Below are 24186 nucleotides of genomic sequence, written 5' to 3' on the forward strand. Positions count from 1 at the left end.
TACGGGCATCGCCCTACGCGCCCGCTGGTTATGGTTGCAAGCCACTGATCCGGACCGCCCATGCAGCCACCTTCCGCTCCCGCGTGATGAGGAAACAAGCCACTTCTTTCGCGCGTCCACCACCTGGACCATCGGGGATGGACGGACTTGCCGCTTCTAGATCGACCATTGGATCAATGGGTCTTCGGCCGCCGAGATTGCCCCCGCTCTCGTAGCACTCGTGCCGCGCCGGCGGCGGCGCCAACGCCTCATCTCTGAGGCCCTACAAAACTCGCTCTGGATTGAGGACATCCATGGTGCCATGGGCGCCGCTGCTGCGATCGAGTACGTCGATTTGTGGTGACGGATCCAAAGCATTCAACCATCGGCCGAACCGGACAGAATCTCTTGGAAATGGACCGACAATGGGATCTACACGGCAAGCTCTGCGTACAAAGCCTTGTTCCATGGATCGACCGCCAGCCCATTCTGGCGTCTCATCTGGCGATCGTGGGCGCCTGACAGCGCCAAGTTCTTTCTCTGGCTCGCCTCGATGGATCGCTGCTGGACGGCTGAGCGCCGCGCTCGCCATGGATTGCCTCACGATCCCCTCTGCAAGCTCTGCGGCCAAGAGCTCGAGTCCCTGGACCACCTACTTACCCGGTGCGTCTTCTCCCGGATTACTTGGCACGAAATCCTCTCATGGTGCCGCCTACCAATCCCTACGCCGTGCTCCACCGACGCCTTCTTCGACTGGTGGTGCAAGACCAACAACACTGCCCCAGCTTCATCTCGCAAGGGGATCAACTCGCTCGTCGCGCTCACTGCCTGGTCCATTTGGAAGCACCGAAACGCCGCTGTCTTCGATAATGCCCGGCCCTCAAATGATGATCTTGCTCGCACAATCAAAGACGAGGCCCGCTTGTGGGCACGTGACCTAAGATCTATTGTAGCGAGGCTGAGCACCCTCCCCTCTGCTCATGTTGCACTCTCCGGGTCCCCCCCCCCCCCCCCCCCCCCAATCAATGAAATGATACGCGACAATGCGTATTCACCAAAAAAATCTGCACCACAAGGAAGGGCATTTTCTGCATATTAAAAGAAGCGAGAAAGGAACCCAGCATCATCTTCCCACCAGAAATAGTCACAGTGGGTAACAGATGCCAAACTGATGCATTCAAGCCTTGTCACATCAAGCAATTGTAAAGCGAGCATCAAGGCAAGCTAAGGCCGTGGACAAAGCTTTAGCAAGGTTCATCATCTCCAACAACAAAAAAGCATAGGTTAGATACATCTCCCACATTGTTGCTGGGCAACATGATGCCACCGGTGTAACAATATAACCTCCACATTACATACTCAAGACTGACAAAACAGAGAGGAGAAAGTCCATACAAACATGAGCAAACAAAACTTCCCCGCAGCAGCAAAACAGCGTTGCTGGATGACGACTAGCAGTACACATATGGCCAAAATCTTGCGCTAGGCGACCGAGCCTTCTTCAATGGCGCCAATGTTACTGTCCTTGCTCAACAAGATGTACCAGCGCTGCACTTCGCTTCATAGAAATGAGATGCCTGCAAAGGGGCACCAGAGCATCATTAGAATGAAGAACAATAAACACAAAAGATTGCAGAAAAAAAAAAAGAACTGCTATAAGGCTCATCATCCAAGTGAAATAATTTGACAACATGTTTGGTAGTCTTAAGGAAGGGGAATTGGAGTTAGTAGTGGGAGTTGGCCGCGGGGTTTAGACGTGGGAAATAGACGTTAGTCCCATTCCCCTGTTTGGTGATTGAAAGGGATTTCTAGTGATAATTTAATAGGAGAATGTGAATTAAGACATGAAAAAAGAATCTCAGTTAAACATATTTTAGTCTAATTAAACACGGCCCGCAGCTCTGATCGTGTTTAAGCACATGCAGCACAAACTAACACACCATACGATTCTCAGACTTAGTTTTGCACTCACAATCTAGTTTCAAACTCTTGCTCTCTTTCACTTTATCTACAACAATGTGATTCATAATCACACATTGGTTTGTTAACAAGCACACGGAGAGACAAGGAAGCATTGCTACACACATGCACCCTTTTGGTGGCTAACTGGCTATCAATCTGCAAAAGAAAATGAACAAACAAAGAAAAGAAGGGGAATAGATCTACATCAATCGCACCTGCTGTCACCAATTAGATGGTAAGATTACTAGGACTTCCATGCGTACTATCTATAACCAATGGATTTTCCCGCGTATTAGCAATGATTTTCGCTGGTTTTCCATTGCCTTCTGTTGGGAACGAACAGAGGGGCATTTTCAAAAGAAAAAAGGCCACACAATTCCCTCTCCCTCGTCTCAATTACCTGCCCCTACCAGGGATGAGATCTGTGGGAGTTTCACCCTCAAATTCCCATTCCCCTTCCCTGATGAATTCCCATTTACCTGAACCAATCATGGGACGTTGAATCTCACACCCTGTCACTCCCATTCCCCACGTCCTACTCCCCCAACCAAACGCACTGCGAGAGATTATATAATACTCCCTCCGTCCCAAAATAAGTGTCTCAACTTTGTACTAAGGTTAGTACAAAATTGTACTAAAGTTGAGACACTTATTTTGGGGCAGAGGGAATATATATTAGGACTAAAGGTCAAACCACCTAAAAGACTAGCATTAACACAAACGTAAAAATGTGTGTTTACTCCTTCACAGTGATGCAAACTAACAAGCAATGGTAAAAACTGAGACTTACATTTTAAGATAACTTCTGCATTCAACGATGCCTCCTGTCTCTGTGCTCATCTCTAGAATAGCGCTCTTCATAATCCCTCCTCGAGTGGTTATAAGAGTCATCATATCTAGACCTCTTTGAATCATGGCTATCTGAAAATCTAGCTCTGTGTCGACCGTACTCTTCATGCCTCTTCCGGTCCCTGTTTTCATCATCACTATGTCTGTTTGAATTTGGGTCATACCTATCTGAATCTGTAGTTTTCTGTCGACCATAATCTTCACGCGTCTTTCGGTCCCTATTTTCATCATCGCTGAGTCTGTTTGAATTTGGGTCGTACCTATCTTCTCCAACCTTTCTTTTGCTGTCCCTTTCCACACCATGCCCGCCTTTCCTCCGCTCATGTTCCTTCTCTTTCAGTGTCTCTTCCTCCTTCGCCCTCTGCTTTTGCTTCTCCAGCTCCTTCCTCTCTCCCTCCAGACGTTTTTGCCTCTCCAACTCTTTCCTCTCTTCCTCCAGACGCTTTTGCTTCTCCAACTCTTTCCTCTCTTCCTCCCTCTGTTTTTGTTTCTCCTGCTCCATTCTCTCTTCCTTCCTTCTCCCATCTTGACCCTTTTTCCTTTCCTCTAACTCATTCTTGTAAGAAGCCCTTTTAGCATGGTTCTGACCATTACCATTCTTCAATCCTCTGTCAGATTTCCTGTTCTCACGGCTTTCATCGCTCGCATCTGATTCACTGCTGCTGCTGCTGTAAAATGAACTCTCACTTGAGCTAATCACCCTTTTTTTCTCTTCCACAATCTTTTTTACCTTTGTGTCAGGGTGTCTTTGCCATCCATCCGAATCAGAATCAGAATCAGAATCATGCCTCGTGCGCTTATCAACATTTTTACTACTAGTCTTCCCTTCCTTCTCTCTATGTTTTGGTGCTTCCTTATCAACTTTAGAAACATGGACAGAGGATTTTGCAGGCTTCTTCTTTTCACTGGTATACCTCTCTGAGTCAGTCTCTGATTCGGCATACTTTTCCTTCCGAGGGACCTTGCCGTGTGGCTTCTCATCTTCAGAGTCATGGCGAGAAGTCTTCACAGGCCTTTTGTTTTTATATTCATCACTGCTTGGGTCAATCGTCGGTTTATCACGGGAATGATCCTTCCTAGCAACAGCTGCATCAAGGTGTATTTTCCTATCATGAGCAGAACCATCCGAATCAGAATCATGTCTCTTGCGCTTATCAACATTCTTAACCAAACTGGCTTCCTTCTCTTTGCTTTTTGGTGCCTGTTTATCATCTTTAGAACCGTGGTGGGAGGATTTTTTCTTTTTTCGATCATAGTCGCTCTCTGAATCACTGTACGAGACATCACTCTCCGAGTCACTGTACGAATCATCCTTGTACTTGCTTCTTCTGGGCTTCTCATCTTTAGAGTCATGACGAGAGCTCTTCACAGGCCCCTTCTTTCCCTCATCACGATTGCTTTTCGTGTGTTTTGCCTTCTTGCCATGATCACTGTCTGAATCAGCCTCAGAATCATGGCGTGTGCCTTTTCCCTGTTTTGCCTTCTTATGAACAATCTTAGAATCAACATCTCTATCTAAGAAGGATTTCTTTATGTATTTCTTTCCCTTTATCTCATCATGGTCAGACTCAGAATCATCTTCTGAATCATACCCGTGCTTACTCTTCCTCAAACTTCTGCTCTGACTCTTCCTATCACTCCCTTTTTCCTTCTTTCCCTTCTTTGCATGCTTCTTACCATCCTTTGAAGCCTTCCTATCGTTCTGAACATCAACATCCATCTCTTCAGACTCCTTCCCAGGTACAAGCTCCCCAGACTCCGGATCACTGTCTACTTCAGCGTTCTTCTCTCCAACCTCAGCTTCTAGCCCAAGAGCAGCCCTCAGCGTCTCAAGCTGCTTCTCCTTCCGTGCTGCGACATGGTGGCTCTGTGTGCCCGTGAACCTGAGAAGATTTCACATGTCTTGTCAGAAACTATTGACAATCTACCAACAGAACAAACAACTGCACATATGAACTGTAAAATAACAAAACGCTTAACACAAGCAGGAGCAGAGGAACCGGGGGTTTATACTTCACTAGGAACAACAAAAGCTGTAGATAAATTTTCATACTAAATCAAACTTTAAGAACCAATTATGTTTCAATGTGAAATATCCTCGAACACGAGATGAAGAAATCAGATTATAAACTGCACATGGACGTATTTTGCTGGCCTCCTCTCCAACAGTTTCACATAGCAAAAGGATAACTGACAGTTTTCACATAGCAAAAGGATAACTGACAGATACAGAGATACAGTATAAACAGAAAAGGGTATGAGCAATTCTTAGATCCGTACCCTTCGCCCGGACGCGCTGCTGGCCCCCCGCCGCCCGCGCGACCACCCGCCTCCGCGACCACGGCAGCGGCGGCGGCCTCCAGCTCGGCCTCCTTGCGCGCCTCCTCGACGCGCTCCTCGATCTCGCCCTCGGTGTAGCCCTGCTCCTCGAGGGTGTCCCTCAGCTCGACCAGCCGCAGCTCCACCTGCCGCCTCCGGTCGTGCTCCAGGATCTCCTTGTTGGGCGGCCGCATCCCGCCGAGCTTGTGGCGGTCGGGGTCGTGGTCGTAGTTGTGGAGCGGCGCCTTGGCGGCCCCGTCGGTCCGGGGGCGGATGAAGAACTTGTTGGTCTGCACGTACCCATTCGTGCCGGACCCGCGCGCGGTCTGGAGCCCGATGCCGTTGTACATGGCGGCGGTGGAGGCGCCGGCGCCGGCGAGCGGCCTGCGAGACGGCGGGTCGGCGAAACCCTAGGTTTGGAGCGGGTTGGGTTCGTGTGGCTTTTCTGCGGGGCTTGGTTGGGACGCGAGATCCCCAATTCGAAGACGACGGGAGAGGAGGAGGAGGAGGAGGAGGAGTGGGCCTGATTTTACCCCGCGGCGGCTCCTACTGGTTCGAGACGGTTTCGTGGTGCCCACCTGTCGGTGTCTGATTCTGGTAGGCCGTGCACGTGTATGTCCTATAGAGATTTTACCATTTGTGTTTTCGTTTCAAACGAGGTAGTATTTTTGATTGAGATATATATTTTTTCCCGCGAATCTTTCATTGATATATAGGTAGAAAAAAAAAGGAAAATGTTTCCACCCGGCGGACCGGCTGAAACTTCGGCCGGTCTCGCGCGGGCCATTGGATCCATCCAAATCATACAGCACACAGCAGTAGCATCGCACTCCACACATGCCTTATCTTCCCAGTCCTTTATCCTCCCGCACACGCATACCGTAGACACCGCCGCCGACAGCGACGACTAGCGGATGCGCCGGAAGCCCACTCGACGTCGTCCTATACGCCTCACCCTTCTCCCTCTGTTCTCAATTTTTGCTTTTGCACCGGTGCCTCAAGTGCGCGTACGCCTGTCCATAGGAGCTCTTCTCCATGGCTGGCGTCCTCTTTTCCCAAGCAGCCTCAACAGAGTCCACAGGTGCCGGCGAGGCAACCAGCCGCTCTACAAACCATCGGTGGGGCGGCCACGGATTCTGCGACGGGTGGCCATGGTATGGCCGCAACCATGCTGCATGCGTCAATGACGACCAGCGTCTGTCGAGGGCACTGACAATTTGCTGCAACCGGCGTCCCACTTTGCTGGAACTGGTTGTCGAAAAAGCTACGGCCGCACTGACAATTTGCTGGAACCAACACCAATGCTGCAACCTGCGTGTCACTTTGTTGGAACCGGTCGCCGAAAAAGCTGCACCCACAATGACATTTTGCTGGAACCAAATGACCGTCGACTCGTTTTGCTGGCACCATCATATTTTCTTTTGCTGGAACCGGTCGCCGAGGAAGCTACAACCTCACTAACATTTTGCTGGAACCAAACTATCGTGACTCGTTTTTGCTGGCAACGTCATTTTGTTTTGCTGGAACCGGTGACAATTTTTGCTACAACCCGACGACGGCGAAGTTTGATTTTGCTAGAACAATGAATACTTTTGCTGGGACGGGCCTTTTTGCTTGATACAACCCGGCGAACTACTAGACGGCTTCATCGTGGATGCGACCGTCGATGGCGAACGTCGTTGCTAGAAGCTGGATGGGGCGCTGCTGTCCACCAAAGCTGCGACCTTCGCCGGCGGGAGCTGCATGCGGCGAACCGGCGAGAGCCTGGGTGAACCGGGGGGCGCTGCAACCGGGGGCGGGCGATGTTGGGAACAAGCGGCAGGGACGCTGGTGAGCAGCGTTGACGATGGCGGGCAAGCGTGAGCGAAGGCGCTGCCTTCTTTCCTTTTTCCCTGTGCTTTTGTCTATCTACGTCACGAGGTTGAAGAACGATTGGCTCAGATCCAACGGGTATTTAGAGACTGGTCGAGCGGCTAGCACTAGACCGGCCGAACTATTCGGCCGGCCTGCCGGCGCCTAGCGTCGCCCTGAAAACATGAGTAATGGTGTTACACAGAATTCGTACACAACAGGATGGCGAAAAGGAAACACTAGAATAGTCGTGTAGGGCAGAACTACTCAGTCAATGTCTTCCATATCGAGCGCCAATGCGGATCAGGGATGCATCCGGCGAACGTCATGTCATAGCATGATTTAGCCGTGTAGAGGCTCAGTCCACCGCCATTGAAGGATGTCGGGAGAGTCAGAGAGCTCGATGTGTCAAACCTGGCACCACAAGTCCACGTAATGGACCATCATAGTTGGGCCAAGCGCACCCTGGATGTCCTGGACCAAGGAGCGGAGATGGAGCCCATCACAAACCAGGCGTTTCATAAAAAAATCGCAAACCAGGCGGGAATTGCGCCGTCGACGGGGCACCGGATCAAAGACGAGGGGAGCGATCTCCTGGCCAGAGGAGGGCTTCGGCGAGAAGGGAGGGTCAGCGGTGGGGCGGCACTCCGGTGGTGAGTTCACCGGCGGGAGCAGCTCCGGTCGTCGAGTGCGCTGGAGCGAGCGTGGGCGGCGATGAACATGCTGCACCCAACATGCTCCATAAAATACACGGCTGAAGTGTATGTGCAGTCTACTGACGAATGGGCCCTTTTGTTAACTTAACGTTCCAACAGACGGTGTAGATATTGGTGCCACGTCAGCCTTTGATAGCGGGCCCAGCCTGTCATATTTCACATCAAACTTGTTTAGTGCTTTCAGCTAACAATTACTCAAAATCGATGTTTTCGGCAAGCTTTTATGAAAACGGTGGTTTTTTGGCACTGCATGACGCAATTGTGGTGGTTTTCGGAAATGCCCCACGCTCCGCTGCCTGCGGCTGACGAGATGGATGCTCGACCTGCCGGAGAAGTCGATGAAGACGCTCTGCCTCGCGAGGATCATGGAGCAGAAGCTGATCTCGAGCTACCCGCACCTCGCCAGCCTGACGCTGGAGCAGTGCCCAAGCATAGCCGAGATCATAGTGGCCAGCCCCTACTTGCGAAGCTTCGTCATGATCTGCTGCCACCATGCCACCGACGACGAGCTGTAGACCACCTGCCTTGAGTCACTGCAGTATAAGGGCGGCCTCCCTCCTCGTGGCTCGTCCTCTTCTTCGCCGTCGCCAAGTACTCTGTTATGCCTCTGCTTACGATCTCTGCTTACAATCTCGAATTCCAGAGGAGGTAGCTAGGGTTTCGTTACAATTCTAAGAGGAAGAAGGAAAGTGGGGAATTGCTTCTGCCAATCGACGACCCTTTCCATCTCCACCTGCTTCTGTTTATCTCCCGATGTCGTGTCACCACACTCGGTCCTTCCTGCCCTCCAGGCCAGGTCCAGCAGGCGTGAGCGACGACGGGCCTTGGGCCTCCTTCCTGGGTTGGGCCGTGGCATAACATACTCCCTCGCCCTCTTATATATCTTTATCGATAGAGTACGACAAAGTCAAGGCGATGAGGATCGAAATCTGCAAAAAGCTCTCCAACAAAGTGCCTGATGACATCGCTCCCGTCACGACGCTCATCCACAGCTGCAAGAAGAACCTCAAGTATCTTCATCTTTTCTTGCACCCATCAATGGCCTATTACAACAGCCTCTTCACGAGCCTCCTGCGCTCCCTGGCAGCCTCACACACCTGAGCCTCCAAGGCTGCTTGCTCACCGATCACACTGTCCGGTCCGTCGCCGCTCTGCTTCTAAAGGATAAGAGGGGACCCATCATGCCATGAGGGGAATGCGACTGCTGCTTGGCTTTCCGGGTGGTGGAGAGGATGGAGGAGGGTGTGCCACCGAATGTCGCGGCTCAGGTTGCAAGGTGGACAGGTTATCCGGTTAGGCCGCTGCGTCTTCCTGCAAAATAGCTCGCGAACCTGCCGCTGGGCTAACCGCGTTATCAGTAGTGAGCTCAAGCTCGGACGCGCCGCTTTGTCCAGTGGGCGCATAACCGCGTCATTGCGTTACCTCACACCTTTTTTTGGAAAAAGGAGGCTTACCCGTAGCCTCTGCATCCGAAAGATGCATGAGACCATATTTTCAAAAAGTGCCAACAAAAAATAAAGTCTGAGATCCAGTACAGCTTGCAAACGGAGAAAAAAAAGGAAAACAAAATAACATCAAAGCCACAACCGGCAGGATAATAGGACCAGATCGCTAAGCACCTATCCTATTATGAGACCGTCATCCAAACCGGTTGAAGATACCCTGTGCTACCATCTCTCACTGGTTGCACCCAGTAACCAAAGGCTCCCTCGAGTCCGTATGAGTGATTAACGACCACGTACGGATCCATGCCATAGCTCCAAAGATAACCTGCAAGAAATTTAAGATGTTTTGTCTGTTAAAGATCATATCGTTCCTGCAGTTCCATATAGCTCAAAGTAACAAGCATATTCCAATCCAAATACGAGCCACGGTAATATGTTCTACTCCAATTAGCCACGTCCCAAATAACACATCAATACTAGCTGGAGGAGTAATGTTAAAGGCTATATGAATGGTTCGCCAAAGTAATTTCACGAGAGGGCAATCTATGAAGAGGTGTTGTATTATTTCGTCTTGATCCCAAAAACAACATCGTGCACTACCTACCCAATGTTGCTTTAGCAGATTATCTTTGGTAAGGATCACTTGCTTGTGAACAAACCACATAAAAAATTTGATACGCAAGGGAACCTTAACTTTACAAATATGTACCGATCTCGGGATTGGACCATAATTAATTAGATACTTATACATAGATTTGACCGTAAACACTCCGCTGCCAGTTAACTTCCAGTTTAAGGAGTTAGGCTGCTTGGAGAGTTGAACATCCATCAACCTCCGCACTAAGTGTAGCCAAGAACTCCAACGCTCCCCTACTAAAGACCTCCTGATATTTAAGGGCACCGCATGTAATACTGTAGCCACATAATCCTCCTTACGTTGTACAATATTATACAGGGTGGGGTACTGTAAGGCTAGAGGCGTCTTTTCTAACCACGTATCCTCCCAAAATCTTGTTGTCGTCCCATTACCAACAATGAATTTGGCCCTATGGAAGAATGAATCTTTTGTCCTCATGAGTCCCTTCCAAAAATGGCGAATCATTAGGTCTTACGGTAACTTGAGCCAGAGATTTTGAATGTAAATATTTGTTATGTAAAATCTATGCCCACATACAATCAATCTCTACTGATGACCTATATAGCCATTTACTCAGTAGACATTTATTTTTAATCTTTAGGTTCTCAATTCCAAGACCCCCTGATCCTTGGGTCGGCAGATGATATTCCATCTTGCCAATCGATACTTCGCCTTAACGTCATATGATTGCCAGAAAAATCGAGATCGATAGAAATCCAATCTCTTCCGTACCCCTTTTGGTACTTCAAAGAAAGATAACAGGAACATCGGCATACTGGTTAGTACTGAATTGATTAGCACCAACCGACCTCCATAGGACATAAGCTTATCCTTCCAGCAACTTATTTTTTTTCAAATCGATCTTCGATGCATTTCCATTCTTTATTAGTTAGTTTACAATGATGAATCGAAATGCCTAGATAGCGGATCCCAAATCACATCCGAACAATTGTCGATATGCATCTTGTTCCTCTTTGGCCCTACCAAAGCAAAACAATTCGCTCTTACAAAAGTTAATCTTAAGTCCCGACAATTGTTCAAAGAGACACAACACTAGCTTCATATTTGTAGCCTTTGCAAGATCATGCTCCATGAAGATGATAGTGTCGTCGACATATTGTAAGATGGAGACTCCCCATCGACCAGATGAGGGACGAGTTCACCCACTTGACTGTTCTCCTTTGCACGACCAATAAGCACGGCCAACATATCAGCCACTATGTTGAGTAATACAGGAGACATCCGATCTCCTTGCCTTAAACCCTTATGAGTCTGAAAATAATGCCTGATGTCATCATTCACCTTTACCCCACACTATCTTTTTGACCAAGGAATCCACCTGATTCCTCCATGTTTCATTAAACCCCTTCATGCGCATGGTCTGCTGAAGGAACGACCACTTGACCTTATCACATGCCTTCTCAAAAACCACTTTGAAGATCACCCCATCGAGTTTCTTTGAATGGATTTTATGTAGCCTTTCATGTAAGACAACAACCCCTTCTAGGATATGTCTCCTAGGCATGAAAGCAGTCTGACTCGGTTGCACCACCAAATGGGCGATCCGTGTCAGTCTATTGGTTCCGACTTTTGTGAATATTTTGAAACTCACATTCAAAAGACAAATTGGCCTAAACTGCTCGATTCGAACTGCTTCTTCTTTCTTTGGTAGCAACGTTTATCGTGCCAAAGTTAAGATGAAAGAGTTGCAGGTGACCATAAAAAAAGTCATGAAACATAGGCATAAGATCATCCTTTATAATATGTCAACATTTTTTATAGAATTCCGCTGGGAACCCATCTGGTTCCGGTGCTTTATTTGGCTTTATTTGTGATATCGCATCGAAAACCTCTTTCTCCGTGGAAGGTGCAGATAGAATCTCATTTTCATCTGACCGAAGCTGAGGAACATCCCCAACTACAAGCTCATGCAGGGACACCCCATTGTCCACTGGAGGCCCAAAGAGTTGTTTATAATAGTTTGAAATATATAACCTCTTCAAAATTGAACAACCCTACTCGCCCTTCCTCCAACCTGCCGACGCCTACGACGACCTGACGCCCTGCCTCCGCCGCCGACCTGCTTGCCATTCCTGATGATGGGGTCGCTAGTGGCGCCGCCACCATCTCCACATCAGAATTGCCTCATGCCTCCCTCACGTCTCCTCCAAGACGGTGATGATGCATGTTCCTCCGTCGCTCACGTCTCCACCAGCGCCTCCCTCGCACGTTGAAGAGGTTGTTCCTCCGTCGCTTCCCTTCCGTTGAAGTTGTTGTTTCGTCGCCGTCCACTTCCGCAAGGCCTGCATCCTCGCTTCTCCTTTCCCCTCCTCCAAGATCTTCTTCCATGTATATATGATCTTCCTTTAGGATGTGGCGGCTCTAGGATTGGTAATGGGCTAATGGCTGACTTCCTGATCTGTTGTCCATTCAAATTTCTAAACAATGCACTAAGATTGCAAAGCATTCAACTTCAACCATTTGTATTGCTCAGAAATGTACTACAGTGTTACCTTTTCCTAGCAATTAAGCAGACATTCATATTAAACTGAAACTGAGTTAAAGATGCTTCTACCGTTCAAGATTCTTCAAAAAGAAAAGATGCCAGTATGCAGTGAAAATTTTATCATGGGGAGACGATTTGAAACTACATTAGGAACCTGTTTCAATACCATTTATGGAACAGGAAAGAATGTTATTTGATCATGTCTTTTGTATTGTTCTTGACCAACATGTATCATCCATCCATACATCAAGGCTTTTGTCGCAACACAGCAACAACAATGCGCAATTTTCCATCTGCTACATCTCATTATCTTGTTATCCTGAACTGAAGATGTCTTGCTCATGCTGCAGTAGTACTAGCTAGTACAAGTTCTAACCTGGTGATCTCGTGGCATTAATCTGTCCAAGATTGTATGAGGCCTCGCCGTAATAAACTCTCTCTTCTTAGTGCTATTTAACATGCTTTGGTGTTTTTATGAGAAACTTCAACATTTTATTTCTGTCATTCCAGGAACTACTCATGTCGACACAATAATAAGCGATGTTATTTATGGAACACGTGCTGATGCTTATGGTCATTGATTGCAATATTAGGTAAACCTAGTCTTGAAGTACATATGTTCATTTACTCATATCTAGATTTCTGTTTTGTGAGGTTGAAATACAAATGTATTCGATGATCATCCTGATAGAGTAATGATGTCATGTAAGTCTAAAGAATTTCACACACCAAACAGCTCGCCCACTAGTACCTTGGCCTCTTCTGCCACAAATCACAAGCAAGCTGCAGTTTCTAGTGTGAGAGTCTACAGTGCTAGTAATCTTTAAAACGTTTTGGTTTTTAGCTAAGATATTTTGTTAGTATGGTGGTACTCCTTCATACACGAACCTGGCATGGAAATGTTTGATTGCAGCCCATGAGAAATGTTTGATTGCATCCCATGAACTGGAGAAAAACATGATTTGATATTGTTAGTATAGTAATCCTGATTTCAGTTTTTGATAGAGTAATGGTGTCATCTTTTGGTTGTTCTCCTTTGACATACTAATGGTTTTGGTTCTCTTTTGGTTGTTCTACTATAGGCATTTTGCAAGGCTTGTAGACAAGTCGATCCTCCTGTTCCTTCTAGCATGATGCACTTTGTTGGAATTCTGAAGATTAATGTGTCATTAGTGCTCCTATGAGTTCTGGAGCAAAGCAACAGCATCAAGAAACCAAGCATCACCCTGGTTCTCCTATGAATTCTGAAGATTAATGTGTCATTGGTACTCATATGTGGTGTTGTCAGCATTGAGGGCATTATGTGAAGATTTTTATTCTGCTATGCCATCTAAACTGTAGTTCAATATTCACTGCATACTTTATTCTGCAATGTTCAGGGACCATGCTGTAATTTCCTTTTTCTTATGGGTCTTTGCTCAAGCTGTACTGAATTTCCAGATTTAATATATAATGCAGCTCCAGCTGATGCTATCTGTTATCTGAATTTTTAGGGACAATGCCGTTATCTGAATTTTCAGGGATCATGCTGTTATCTGAATTTTGCACTGAGCTGATGCAGCTCCAGCTGATGCGGGGTGCGTTTGGAGTCGCATAGGCATTAGTAGCTAGCAATTGTGTACTTGCACAGTTGTGGTAACTGTTTCATATGCTAGCTCGGAGCGGTTGGCCTGGCCTGTGTTTGGAAGGGAGGATTGGGACAGGGATGCTCTTGAGTTCTTCAGATAGAAAATAGTAACTAGCAAAGGCCCAGATTGGACAAGAAGCAGTGGCTGCCGGTGCGGTGCTGCCCTCTTTGTCAGTTGTTTCTGCTAACGCTGGAAGTGAGGTAGTACCAATTTTTTTTGGCCAGTTACTCATTCCTACAAGAGTAAACTTCTCATTCTCCCTTACCTGAACACGATGTATTCAACAACTGAGATAATGCAGCCGAATGATTCACTGTCTTAGTAAAGCTAGTGACAGAAAATGGCAGTACCTCATTTCGTCGCTTCACTATTAACTCACTTCTTCACTGCATTAATTTCGACGAATAAGAAGGCTAGGCTCCTTTTAAAAATTTCGACGAATAAGAAGGCTGAACTCCTTTTAGAAAGGAAAGCTCCAGTGGACATTAGTTACAAGAAAGCATCATTAAAGACTTGCCTATTCTGAACAGCCCAACAACAGCCGACACTAAGAGACGAGGCACTCATATTACATCGATCGTACATACACTTGTGTCGAGCGGCGTCCCGCATAGGCCCGCCGGAGTGCTGAATCAGCACAAATTAGGCTAACACCTCTAATTTGACACACAAAGCAGGACGGGTTCGGGCGCCGCCTTGCATCCCTACATACACTCTAGTGCTGCTTTTAGCAGGGCAGCGAAAAAGCTAGCAAAGGCCTGCATCAGCCAGCAGCCATTTTCATCGCCAGTGGCTTCAACGAGCAGTCTCGTCATCCATGTCAGTAGTTTGTGGCCTGGTGGATGACGGAGAGTAGCCCGGTACAATGGGGGAGTAGCTTGCGCTGGGCCTGCACGGTACAACTCTCAGAAGAGCTAATGGATGGTCTATGCTTTCATCAAGGCCGGGCAAATGAGATTAACTTGATGCATTACCTGTAGTTGGGGGAAGCTGGGCTGTAATCTAGTCTAGCTCCTCCAGCGGTAGTGTGCGGGCTGCAACACAGGCAATGCGTTAGGAAACCCATGTCTTGATTGTCATAATAACAGCTAGTACGATGGGCTTGGTTATGCAGCATATGATGGTGAGGTGGGCGAGTAAGTCGGTGAGAGTGAGACACGCATGAATAAACAGATGCCAAAGCTATCAACACAAACCCCTAGAAAAAACTATCAACAGAATACCTGTAGTTTGGAGGAGCCTGACTGTACGGGCTCATCATCCTTGCCCTGCTTCGAGAATAAGCATGTGAAGGACTGCACGAGGGCGACGTAGGGCTGTAGCTCGGTGACGTCGGGCTGTAGCTCGGTGACGTCCGGCTGTAGCTTGGTGACGTCCGGCTGTAGCTCGGTGACGTCTGGCTGTAGCTCGGTGAAGTAGGGCTATAGCTTGGTGACGTAGGGCTGTAGTTCGGTGAAGTAGGGCTGTAGCTCGGTGACGTCCGGCTGTAACCAGGCAACGTAGGGCTGTATGATGAGGGCAATGTAGGACTGTATGATGGTGATGTTGGGCTATAAGATGGCAACGTCCATCTGTATGATGGAGAGGTCGGACTACAGAGTGAAGATGTTGGACTATAAGATGGTGACGTTGGGCTGTATGCAAGAGATGTCCGGCTATAAACTGGCGATGTTGGGCTATATGCAAGAGATGTTGGACCATAAACTGTCGATGTTGGGCTATAAACTGGTGATGCTGGAGTATAGGTCAGTGATGTGGGACTATAGATCGGCGATGTTGGCGAGTATGATAGACTGGTCGGACTGTAGGAAGGAGAGCCAGAAGTATAGGATTGGCTGTAGTTTGATTGGACCGGAGAAATTGCCATGCCCCCAACATATGGTGAGAATTGAGAAGCCCGAAAATTTGGACTCAGCACTGGCGATATCATTCCTTCATCATGGTACGGTGTCTCAGAGATGGGTGAATATGCTGAGTTCATGCCACTACCATAGTCCAGACCTTCAACATAGCTCGGGAGCTGAAGCTCAGTGGCCTGCTTCAGCATCTCCTCATTCAGATACAATCCACAGCCTCCTGTACCAATAGGAGCGAGCTGGCCAAGTATAATGTTCTCGGTGACACCTCAGGTAATCAGACTCCGCATACACAGCAGCATCAAGCAAGATATCCACTGTTTCTTCAAAAGAACATCTCATGAGAGGTCCCGTGTCATTGCGATTTATACCGTGCCTAGTAATAGCCATCAGGTGACCTTTGTATGTCATGGTATCACAGAGGATGGCCAGGTGCCTGTAGTTCACGTAGGATCCATCAAAAGATATCACCACCCTCAGCTCATCCAAGAGAGATCTGCGGACAGCCTCGATCCCAAGAACCTCAATCACTTCGATCAGATGGTTACTCGTTGTCCTCGTAGCATCAACATCCTCATGGCACATCACGGCCAAGAGGTTTACACCTTCTGTATCAAGCATCCACTCTTTGTTCTTTGCTTTCTGAGTGAAACCATCTTTTTCATCGAATTTATTCACCTCCCCCTCTTTGATGAAGACCTTGTTAATATCTGGAACGCCTCCAAGGGCCAACTCAGTTAACATATTACTATCAATCTCCTTGAGGAAGACACCATCATTCTCATGCTGTTTTGGAGCTTCGTCATCATTTTTAATGCGGATACGAAGGATGAGCTTATCTGCGTTATCATCGTTGAATATGCATGACAAGTCGTCATCAAATTCATGTTTGATCTTCTCTGCAATTTCAGCCATGCTCAACCTCTTATCGACCATCATCTCACGGTTCAGTTCGATACGCAGCAGCCAAGGAGACAACTTATCCAGGTTAATATCCTCATCAGGCATTTCATAATATGACTTGACAAATTCCACATCCTCTTCAATGGTGGTTCCTAGAGGATCAGGATCATACCATATCTCGGTGGCATGGATCACGCTACGTAGTGTAGTGTACTCCAAGGCACACTGGACATTCTTGGCCAATTCTTTCTTCTTGCTCACCTCAGGCTTTAGGAAAACAGACAGCGATGGGGTCTTTATCTTCTTCGCGACGTTAATGATCTCCGTCAACCGGGGTACGCCAAGAGTGACATTCTTAGCGCTAACACCAGCATAATGGAAAGAATTCAGCGTCATCGGAGTTGCTGGTTCTCCAATGGACTGTGCAGCCACGCATCCAATCATCTCACCAGGAGCTACCAAAGACTGGAGGAATCTCGATTCGATCTCACCGATGACCCATTCAAAAGATTCCCTTGTGAGCCCGTATTCTTTCAAGACCCTCTTGCTAGCAAATGTGCTACGGAGCAGGATATTGAAGAGCAGAGTAGCATTTTTCTGAGCCTCGATGCTCATGGCATCGTCTCCTGGGACAACCTTGAGTCTTTCTTGCAACTTGTCCATTGCTTCCACAATTTCCATCGGGTGCATGTCAGAAGGTCTTCTCAAATCAATCTTGAAAGTCTTTTGAGCATTCCAGATAAGTCGCTTGAGGTTGACAGGCATAGGCCATGTAATGTCGCCAGTTGTGGCAATTTCAGTCCCAAGCTGTAATCTATCAGCTTCTAATTTCTGAAACTCTGCCTCAAACACAATTCTGAATTTATGAATGGTCTTCAAATCATCAGCATATTTAGGCGACATGTAAGTGGGCCTCCAGTTCTCATCATCCAGTTCATAACGAAATGCACTATCAAACTCAGCCTTTTTCATCCCCAGGGAGTCCAATTTCTGCGGTTCAATCCAAACAGCATCCATGCCATCTTCTCCATACAAGAACTGAATGACATCACCCACGGAGTTCCTCACGGTACCATCATATTTCACCATGATGTCCTCCATGGCCTTCACGAGCCTCCGCTGAATATATCCAGTCTCAGAAGTTTTCACAGCAGTATCAATCAAACCTTCTCTACCACCCATAGCATGGAAAAAGAATTCCTGTGGTGTCAGGCCTCGAAGGTAAGAGTTCTCCACGAATCCACGGCTTTCAGGGCTATAGTTGTTTTGCGTGAAGTGGGGCAATGTACGACCAGCAAAACCAAATGGGATCCTCTTGCCCTCAACATTCTGCTGTCCGACGCAAGCAGTCATCTGCGAAATATTAATGAAACTGCCTTTTGAGCCTGCAGTGACCATAGCTTTCAAATTGTTGCTCTCAGGCAAACTCTTCTGAGCACTACTACCAGCATCATCGCGAGCCTTGTTAAGAACCTAGCATGGAAAACGGATATGTCAAAACAGGTCTACCAAAAAAAACTGATGATGAAATAACCAAACAATGGCATTTAGTACCTGATTCACTCTATTTTCAAATGATTCCATCATTGTGCGTCCTGGCTCAGGTTCCAACTTCTTGTCATGTGCTTGCTTGATAAGCTCATCCACATCATTCTTAGCTTTTGATATTGTGTCACTAATCTTCTTCATGGTACCTGCATCTGCAATCGTATCCCCGATTCCAATACTGAAACCATGTTGCAGGAGCCAGTAGTTGACCAGCCACTGTGTATGACCCAAGAACTTGCGCGCAGCATCTGGCCCTACCTCTTCCCTGCAAACAGTTAAACCAAAATTATTACTTGCTCTGCCCCATAATGTAAGACATGTTTGGAAGCTTACATATATAGCTTGCAAAAACGTCTTATATTGTGGAACGGAAGGAGTATTTAGCAGTGGAGAACATTGTGTACTAAAAAGAGAAACTGCAGTAGGACTTTTATAACTTACCAAATAACATGAATAAGACCTCCAATTGATGTCCCAAGTGTTTTTTTGCAAAGTATACCAGACAGAAGCTCTCCCTTCTCTATCCGGACCATAGTATCGCTGGGAGTAATAAATCCGCTTTCTTTTTCAGCATCAGCATCATGCCAGGCTGAAAATCTAATTAAATTGATTTCCTTGGGGATAATCAAGTTGAAAACTTGCTTGCCAGTCCAAATCGGCCTTGGTTTATAAATGGAAGGGGCAGGGACCTTCCCATCAAAATCTTCCCACCACATTAAGATGTTCATGAATACATCCTGGGAGAAATTTCACAACACTAATTAAGCTACAAAACTACAGAAACAATACTACTATTGAAGGTGTTGTTTAAGGAGAGTAAGTGTTCACCTTTTCGATGAGAGTATCCCTTTTGGTAATTTTTTTAGAACCAAGAAGTGTGTCCTGGACAATACCCATAACAGGTCTATTCGCTTGAGGTGAGACAATACACTTTGGCACCATCATCAACTCTAAAACCTCAGCTCTGGTTTCAAATGACTGAGGAACATGCATATTCATTTCATCCCCATCAAAATCTGCATTGTATGGCGACGTGACAGACAAGTTGAGGCGGAAAGTTGAGTAGGGCATGATTTTAATGCGGTGCCCCATGATAGACATTTTGTGAAGACTGGGTTGCCGGTTGAGAAGAACAAAATCTCCATCAGTAAGGTGCCTTTCCACCTGACAAGTCAAGCAATCACAGGTGAGCACTTTTGCAATGTCACCATTAGTTAAAACAGTGGATACTGCAACTATGTCTGTTAGTACTAACCTTGTAACCTAGCTCCAAATGCTGATCACTACTTTTCTTGACATAGCAAAGATCCAGCCTCTGGCCATCTTCCCTGATAATGTACTTGGCACCTGTCTTTCCTGGGGGAGGGTGAGGCCCATATTCTACTAGTTTTTTCAACCTGGTATAATCAGATCAGATTCAGACATAACTTATCAAATAACAATGCAAGAACAGTGATTAAATAAGAATGGCAAATAAATTACGCACCTCTCGATGTTATATGGAGTAACAGTTTCTGGGTATGTTAGATTCAATGCAATACTCCATGGCACCCCCAATTCATCAATGTTGATATTCGGGTCTGGTGTGATGACAGTACGGGCTGAAAAATCAACTCGCTTCCCCATCAAGTTTCCTCTAATCCGGCCTTCTTTTCCTTTCAGCCTGCTGCAGATCGACTTAATAGGCCTTCCAGAACGCTGAGTGGTCTGAACATTTTGACAAAAGAGAACCAGGTCACTTGTCCATTGGTGATTAATTATTATGGAAAATGCACTTATAGACTGACTACTCACCCTTGGTTGCCCTGGAAGATCATTGTCGAAGTATGTCGCAATGTGAAACTGCAACAACTGAGCAAACTCTGTTATAATGTGGGCTGAGGCTCCATTTGTCTCTTGCCTCCTCAGATTCTCATTATGCCGAATTATCATTGCTAATTGATGAGTCAAATCATCCTGTAGAAATGGCAAGATAAACCAACAGTGAGTGAAAGGGTGCCATCTGCCATGTGAACCAACCGAGCATTGGATTCATAAAAATTATTTCAGTAGTACTGTGCTAACCTCACTTCTGGAGCAAGTGTCCATCATGACAGATGGTCTCATAGGCGGCGGAGGAATTGGGAGGACTTGTAGTATCATCCAATCAGGACGAGCATATTTAGGGTCCAGGCCCAACAAAAGGCAGTCCCTGTCACTTATATGCTTGAGAACATTAAGAACCTGCCCCAACAAATTTACCATGATGTGGTTAGATAAAAAATTTCTTATAGCCTAGTAGTATTAGCATACTGAATTGAGTAGTAAAGACAATAATGTATAAAATACCCTCTCGGCAGAGAGAATTTGCTTTGGCTCCACTGGTTCAGGGAGTTGGTCTTGATCATCATTCCTCTTGTTTGTTACTTTAAACTCTGCAACCATCTTCATACCATCAATCGTGATGTTTGGCTGCCGAGCACCACAGCCACCTCTTTTCTTCACTGGTTCATTGGTGTGCTGCTGATCCTGGCCCTTGAGATCATCCTCACCCACAGAGCAAACCTTTTTGCTCTTGCAAGCCTCGTTTATTTTTCTTAGTCTTGTTTTGGGGTTCTTGATTCTCAAAGCCTCCATGAACCTGTTATCCATCTGCAAGAGATATCACTGACTGGTAAATAACATATGCCAAGATCAAGGGAGGCACACAAGCATATATAGATGGCCCACCCTATGACAATAGTTAATTAGCAGCTAACTTGCAAGAACAACCTTTTCAGAATTCTTTCACGAGGAAACTGCAAGTTGTTTGTAATAATGCTCCATGGTTCTGATTTATTTTACCAAAGACAATAAGTAGGGGGGCACATCATCAATGCATTCTTCTTTTGTTCTACCAATAGCATGTTGAGTGAACATAAATATAGCTAGTGAATGGTGAGGACTATGATTGTTATGATTTCAGTTTAGCTAATATGCACCAACCAACAATTGAGAGCACATGTACCGGATCAACTTCATCAGCAAGGATCTTGGAGCAGTTGAAGCAGACGCAGCGCATGATGGAGAGCACGGTCTTGATGAAGCCGATGTGGAACATGGGCTTTGCAAGCTCAAGGTGGCCGAAGTGGCCCGGGCACTCGGCCGCCCCAGCCATGCATGTCTCGCAATTTGTCCTGCGGTCAATGGTCCCCAGACGAGGGTCACTCAAACCCCCAGGCTTTGGCTTCCCCTTCTCCCTGGTCTCTGCATGCTCTATCACCGCCACTGACATTTGCCTCTACAAAAAACAAGCAAAGCAACAGAAGAACTGTTAAACTCGATCTAGCGCAAAATTATGATGCATACACATAACCTAGGAACTCCATATGGACCACCCGCCATCAATACAACAGTCAATGTCCATTTAAACCCAATCAATAAATCATACTGTTAAACCCTGCAAAATCCATCTTATTAGATGTACTCTGCAAATGATCTAGCAACTAGCAACCAGACATGTGTAACTTTATTAAAACTTGTATTGAGCTTGGCCCAATCAAGAGCTGGCATACTTACTGTAGCAAAAGCATGTGTAGCACTCGTGATTCACAAAACTGTTCAAATTGTAAAAGCTCAGATCACAACAGGTAATAAGAACATTTATTAGCTTTTGTTAAATATGTCAAACTTTTGATGTGTCCCATATGTTATGTAATACACCGAGCACAACTTGTAACTCAAACCGAACCATGTACTTCACAAGCTACAACAACCAAGCACTAATCAAACAGCAATCATAGAACAGGTTATGTTCCCTCTGTCAGAATTAACCCTTGGAAAGTTAGTTTTGTACTGGCAAGTTACAATGATTCTGCCTCATCTTGTACTTTGTCAGGTCAACCGAGCTAGGCCAGTTAGTTCGCTGCCCAACCAAACTGACACTACCATAAAATCCAACAACCAGTTCGTTCATCCATCCAGAGTTCGACCGGAAACTAGTTCCCTACCCAAACCGACTGCGGATTAAAGCTAACGACCAGTACCGGTGCCCCGATGGCGGTTCGTTCATCCATCCAGCATTCGAGTTCGATCGAAAACTAGCCAGGCCGACCACACAAACCAAACCCGCTCGAGTTGCTACTTCCAACTCCACCCGAAAGCAGAGAGAAGAGAAACCAAACAGAGAAAGGCGGCGGCGGAGGAATACGATTTCGTCGGGGCTGAGGGCGCCGAACCGCACGAGCTGCACCTTCGCCACCTCCGCCGGCGAGTGCGGGAACCGCGCGTCCATTGTCGCCCGCCCCTCGGATTCTGGAAGTCTAGATGGGGACAGGACCGATCTTATCCGATCTCCTCCGCCGGGGAGGGAGAGGGGGCGCGTCCGAGAAAAGAGGAAAGGGGAGGGTGGGGGGCCCTTTTCACCGTGGGAGGGCGGGTGGAGGCGATTCGGGGTACGGATTCGTGACGGGGTGCGAGAGCGAACCGCCTATGCCGTGGATGCGTGGCGCGTTGGATGCGCAGTGGACGGTGAAGATGAGGGGTCTGGTGTGGGGTGGGTTCGCTTTCCGGTGAAAGCGCAACGGGCGAGTGCCAGCTGTGCGGCAGCGAGCCAGCACTCCGAGCCAATCGTTATCGGAGAGCAGCCGAGGCCGCGTGACATGATTTTGTGTGAGAGCGTGGCAGCCAAGCAACCTAGGGCCCGGTTTGTGGAATTGTTTTTTTTTTTTGAGAATCCGGTTTGTGAAATTGTTTTAGATCATCAGGGGAGCCCCCTTTCCATTAATAAAATGAAACCCATAACAGAAGTCTCAGACGCTTTTCGCGCATGCTGCAATGCATGTTCAGAGAAAGAAAATGAACAAAAAGGAAAAAGGAAAATGGCCTACAGCCAAGATACATGCTTTTTATGATCCCTCAAAGTGGAACATCTATGGTGAGCGAAGAAAGAACTAAGCAACGTAATCTTCCAGCGTCTCAGCGGGGAGCGGGTCACTCTCAACAGCCAGCATCTTCTTGTCTTCAGCAGCAAGCATCAGGCGAACCTCCTTGATCTGTTCCAGGATTCCCCCCTTCATCTTCTTGAAAGGTTGCGTTGGGGAGCCCGGCCAGTCCAGCGGCGAGGCAGGGCTTGAGTTTGCTTGAGTTGATTTCTTCTCTGGAGCCTCATTTGATTTTGAATTGTCTGGGCTCCTGAAGCCGCATTTACGTATCCCCAAAGCCAGCTTGGGGAGGAAATGTGTTGGCGAGACACCTCCAGTGTCCACCAGACCCATTTTCACCCCATATCCAGCTACAAAGGGGCTTTGAGGATGCAGGATATCCAGTGCAGTATTCTCTGCATTTTCTCCTGCGAATCCTTTGAGTATAGAACCATCCACCTCTTGAGTGTCCTCCAGACCAGCCACCAGATCTGTTTAATATCAGACCAAATAGCATTATCAAAAACATGATTATTCCTAACTTTCCAAAGGCACCACAGTAGACAGGCGCAAAAGGCATTTAGTACTTCATGTTTTTTATTAGCAGGCCAAAATTTGGCAATAGAGAGATAGCTAGACCCTAAATCAACAGAAAGAAAGGAGGAGACCTCAGTCCAGATGTTTTTTGCTACTACACAACCAAAAAACAAGTGGTCTACTGTTTCCTGGTCAGAATAGGCATCCCGAAGTTTTGTCAATCCCCCTTTTAAGCAAGTGTCTTTAGTCATCAGTTTGTTATGGGCCAGCAGCCAGAGAAAGACCTGAACTCTGGGTGGCACTACAATAGACCAAACTGAAGGAATAAAGACAGGTTTCACCCCCCCTAAAATTAATGATGGCATACAACGAGCTGGAAGAGTAAACCCCCTTGGATTCATATTGCCAGATCATATCATCTTCCTCTCCAGTGAGGGTAGTCTCTTTTATAATTTGTTCAAGGCAGTACCACTCTTCCATCATAGCAGGGGTAAAGACCCTGCTAAATGTAAGTTTGATAGTGTCCCCATCCCAAACATCAGAAACTGTAACACATTGTTGATGACAGAT

General features: G+C 46.9%; 1 protein-coding gene and 1 pseudogene across 1 annotated transcript; both read right to left on the minus strand.

The window, feature by feature from the left end:
• Window positions 1-1222: 1222 nt before the first annotated feature.
• Window positions 1223-5610, minus strand: LOC109764877 (uncharacterized). The gene is made up of 3 exons (XM_020323662.4): window positions 5071-5610; window positions 2732-4673; window positions 1223-1556 (listed from the first exon to the last, which is right to left on the minus strand). Exons 1-2 carry the CDS (start codon window positions 5457-5459, stop codon window positions 2753-2755), a joined length of 2310 nt encoding a protein of 769 aa, XP_020179251.1. The 5' UTR covers window positions 5460-5610; the 3' UTR covers window positions 1223-1556; window positions 2732-2752.
• Window positions 5611-14323: 8713 nt separating this feature from the next.
• LOC109764876 (DNA-directed RNA polymerase II subunit RPB1-like) lies at window positions 14324-22560 on the minus strand (annotated as a pseudogene).
• Between the last annotated feature and the right edge of the window lie 1626 nt (window positions 22561-24186).

Source organism: Aegilops tauschii, chromosome 2, assembly GCF_002575655.3.
Source record: "Aegilops tauschii subsp. strangulata cultivar AL8/78 chromosome 2, Aet v6.0, whole genome shotgun sequence".
In the NCBI taxonomy this organism is placed as follows: Eukaryota; Viridiplantae; Streptophyta; class Magnoliopsida; order Poales; family Poaceae; genus Aegilops; species Aegilops tauschii.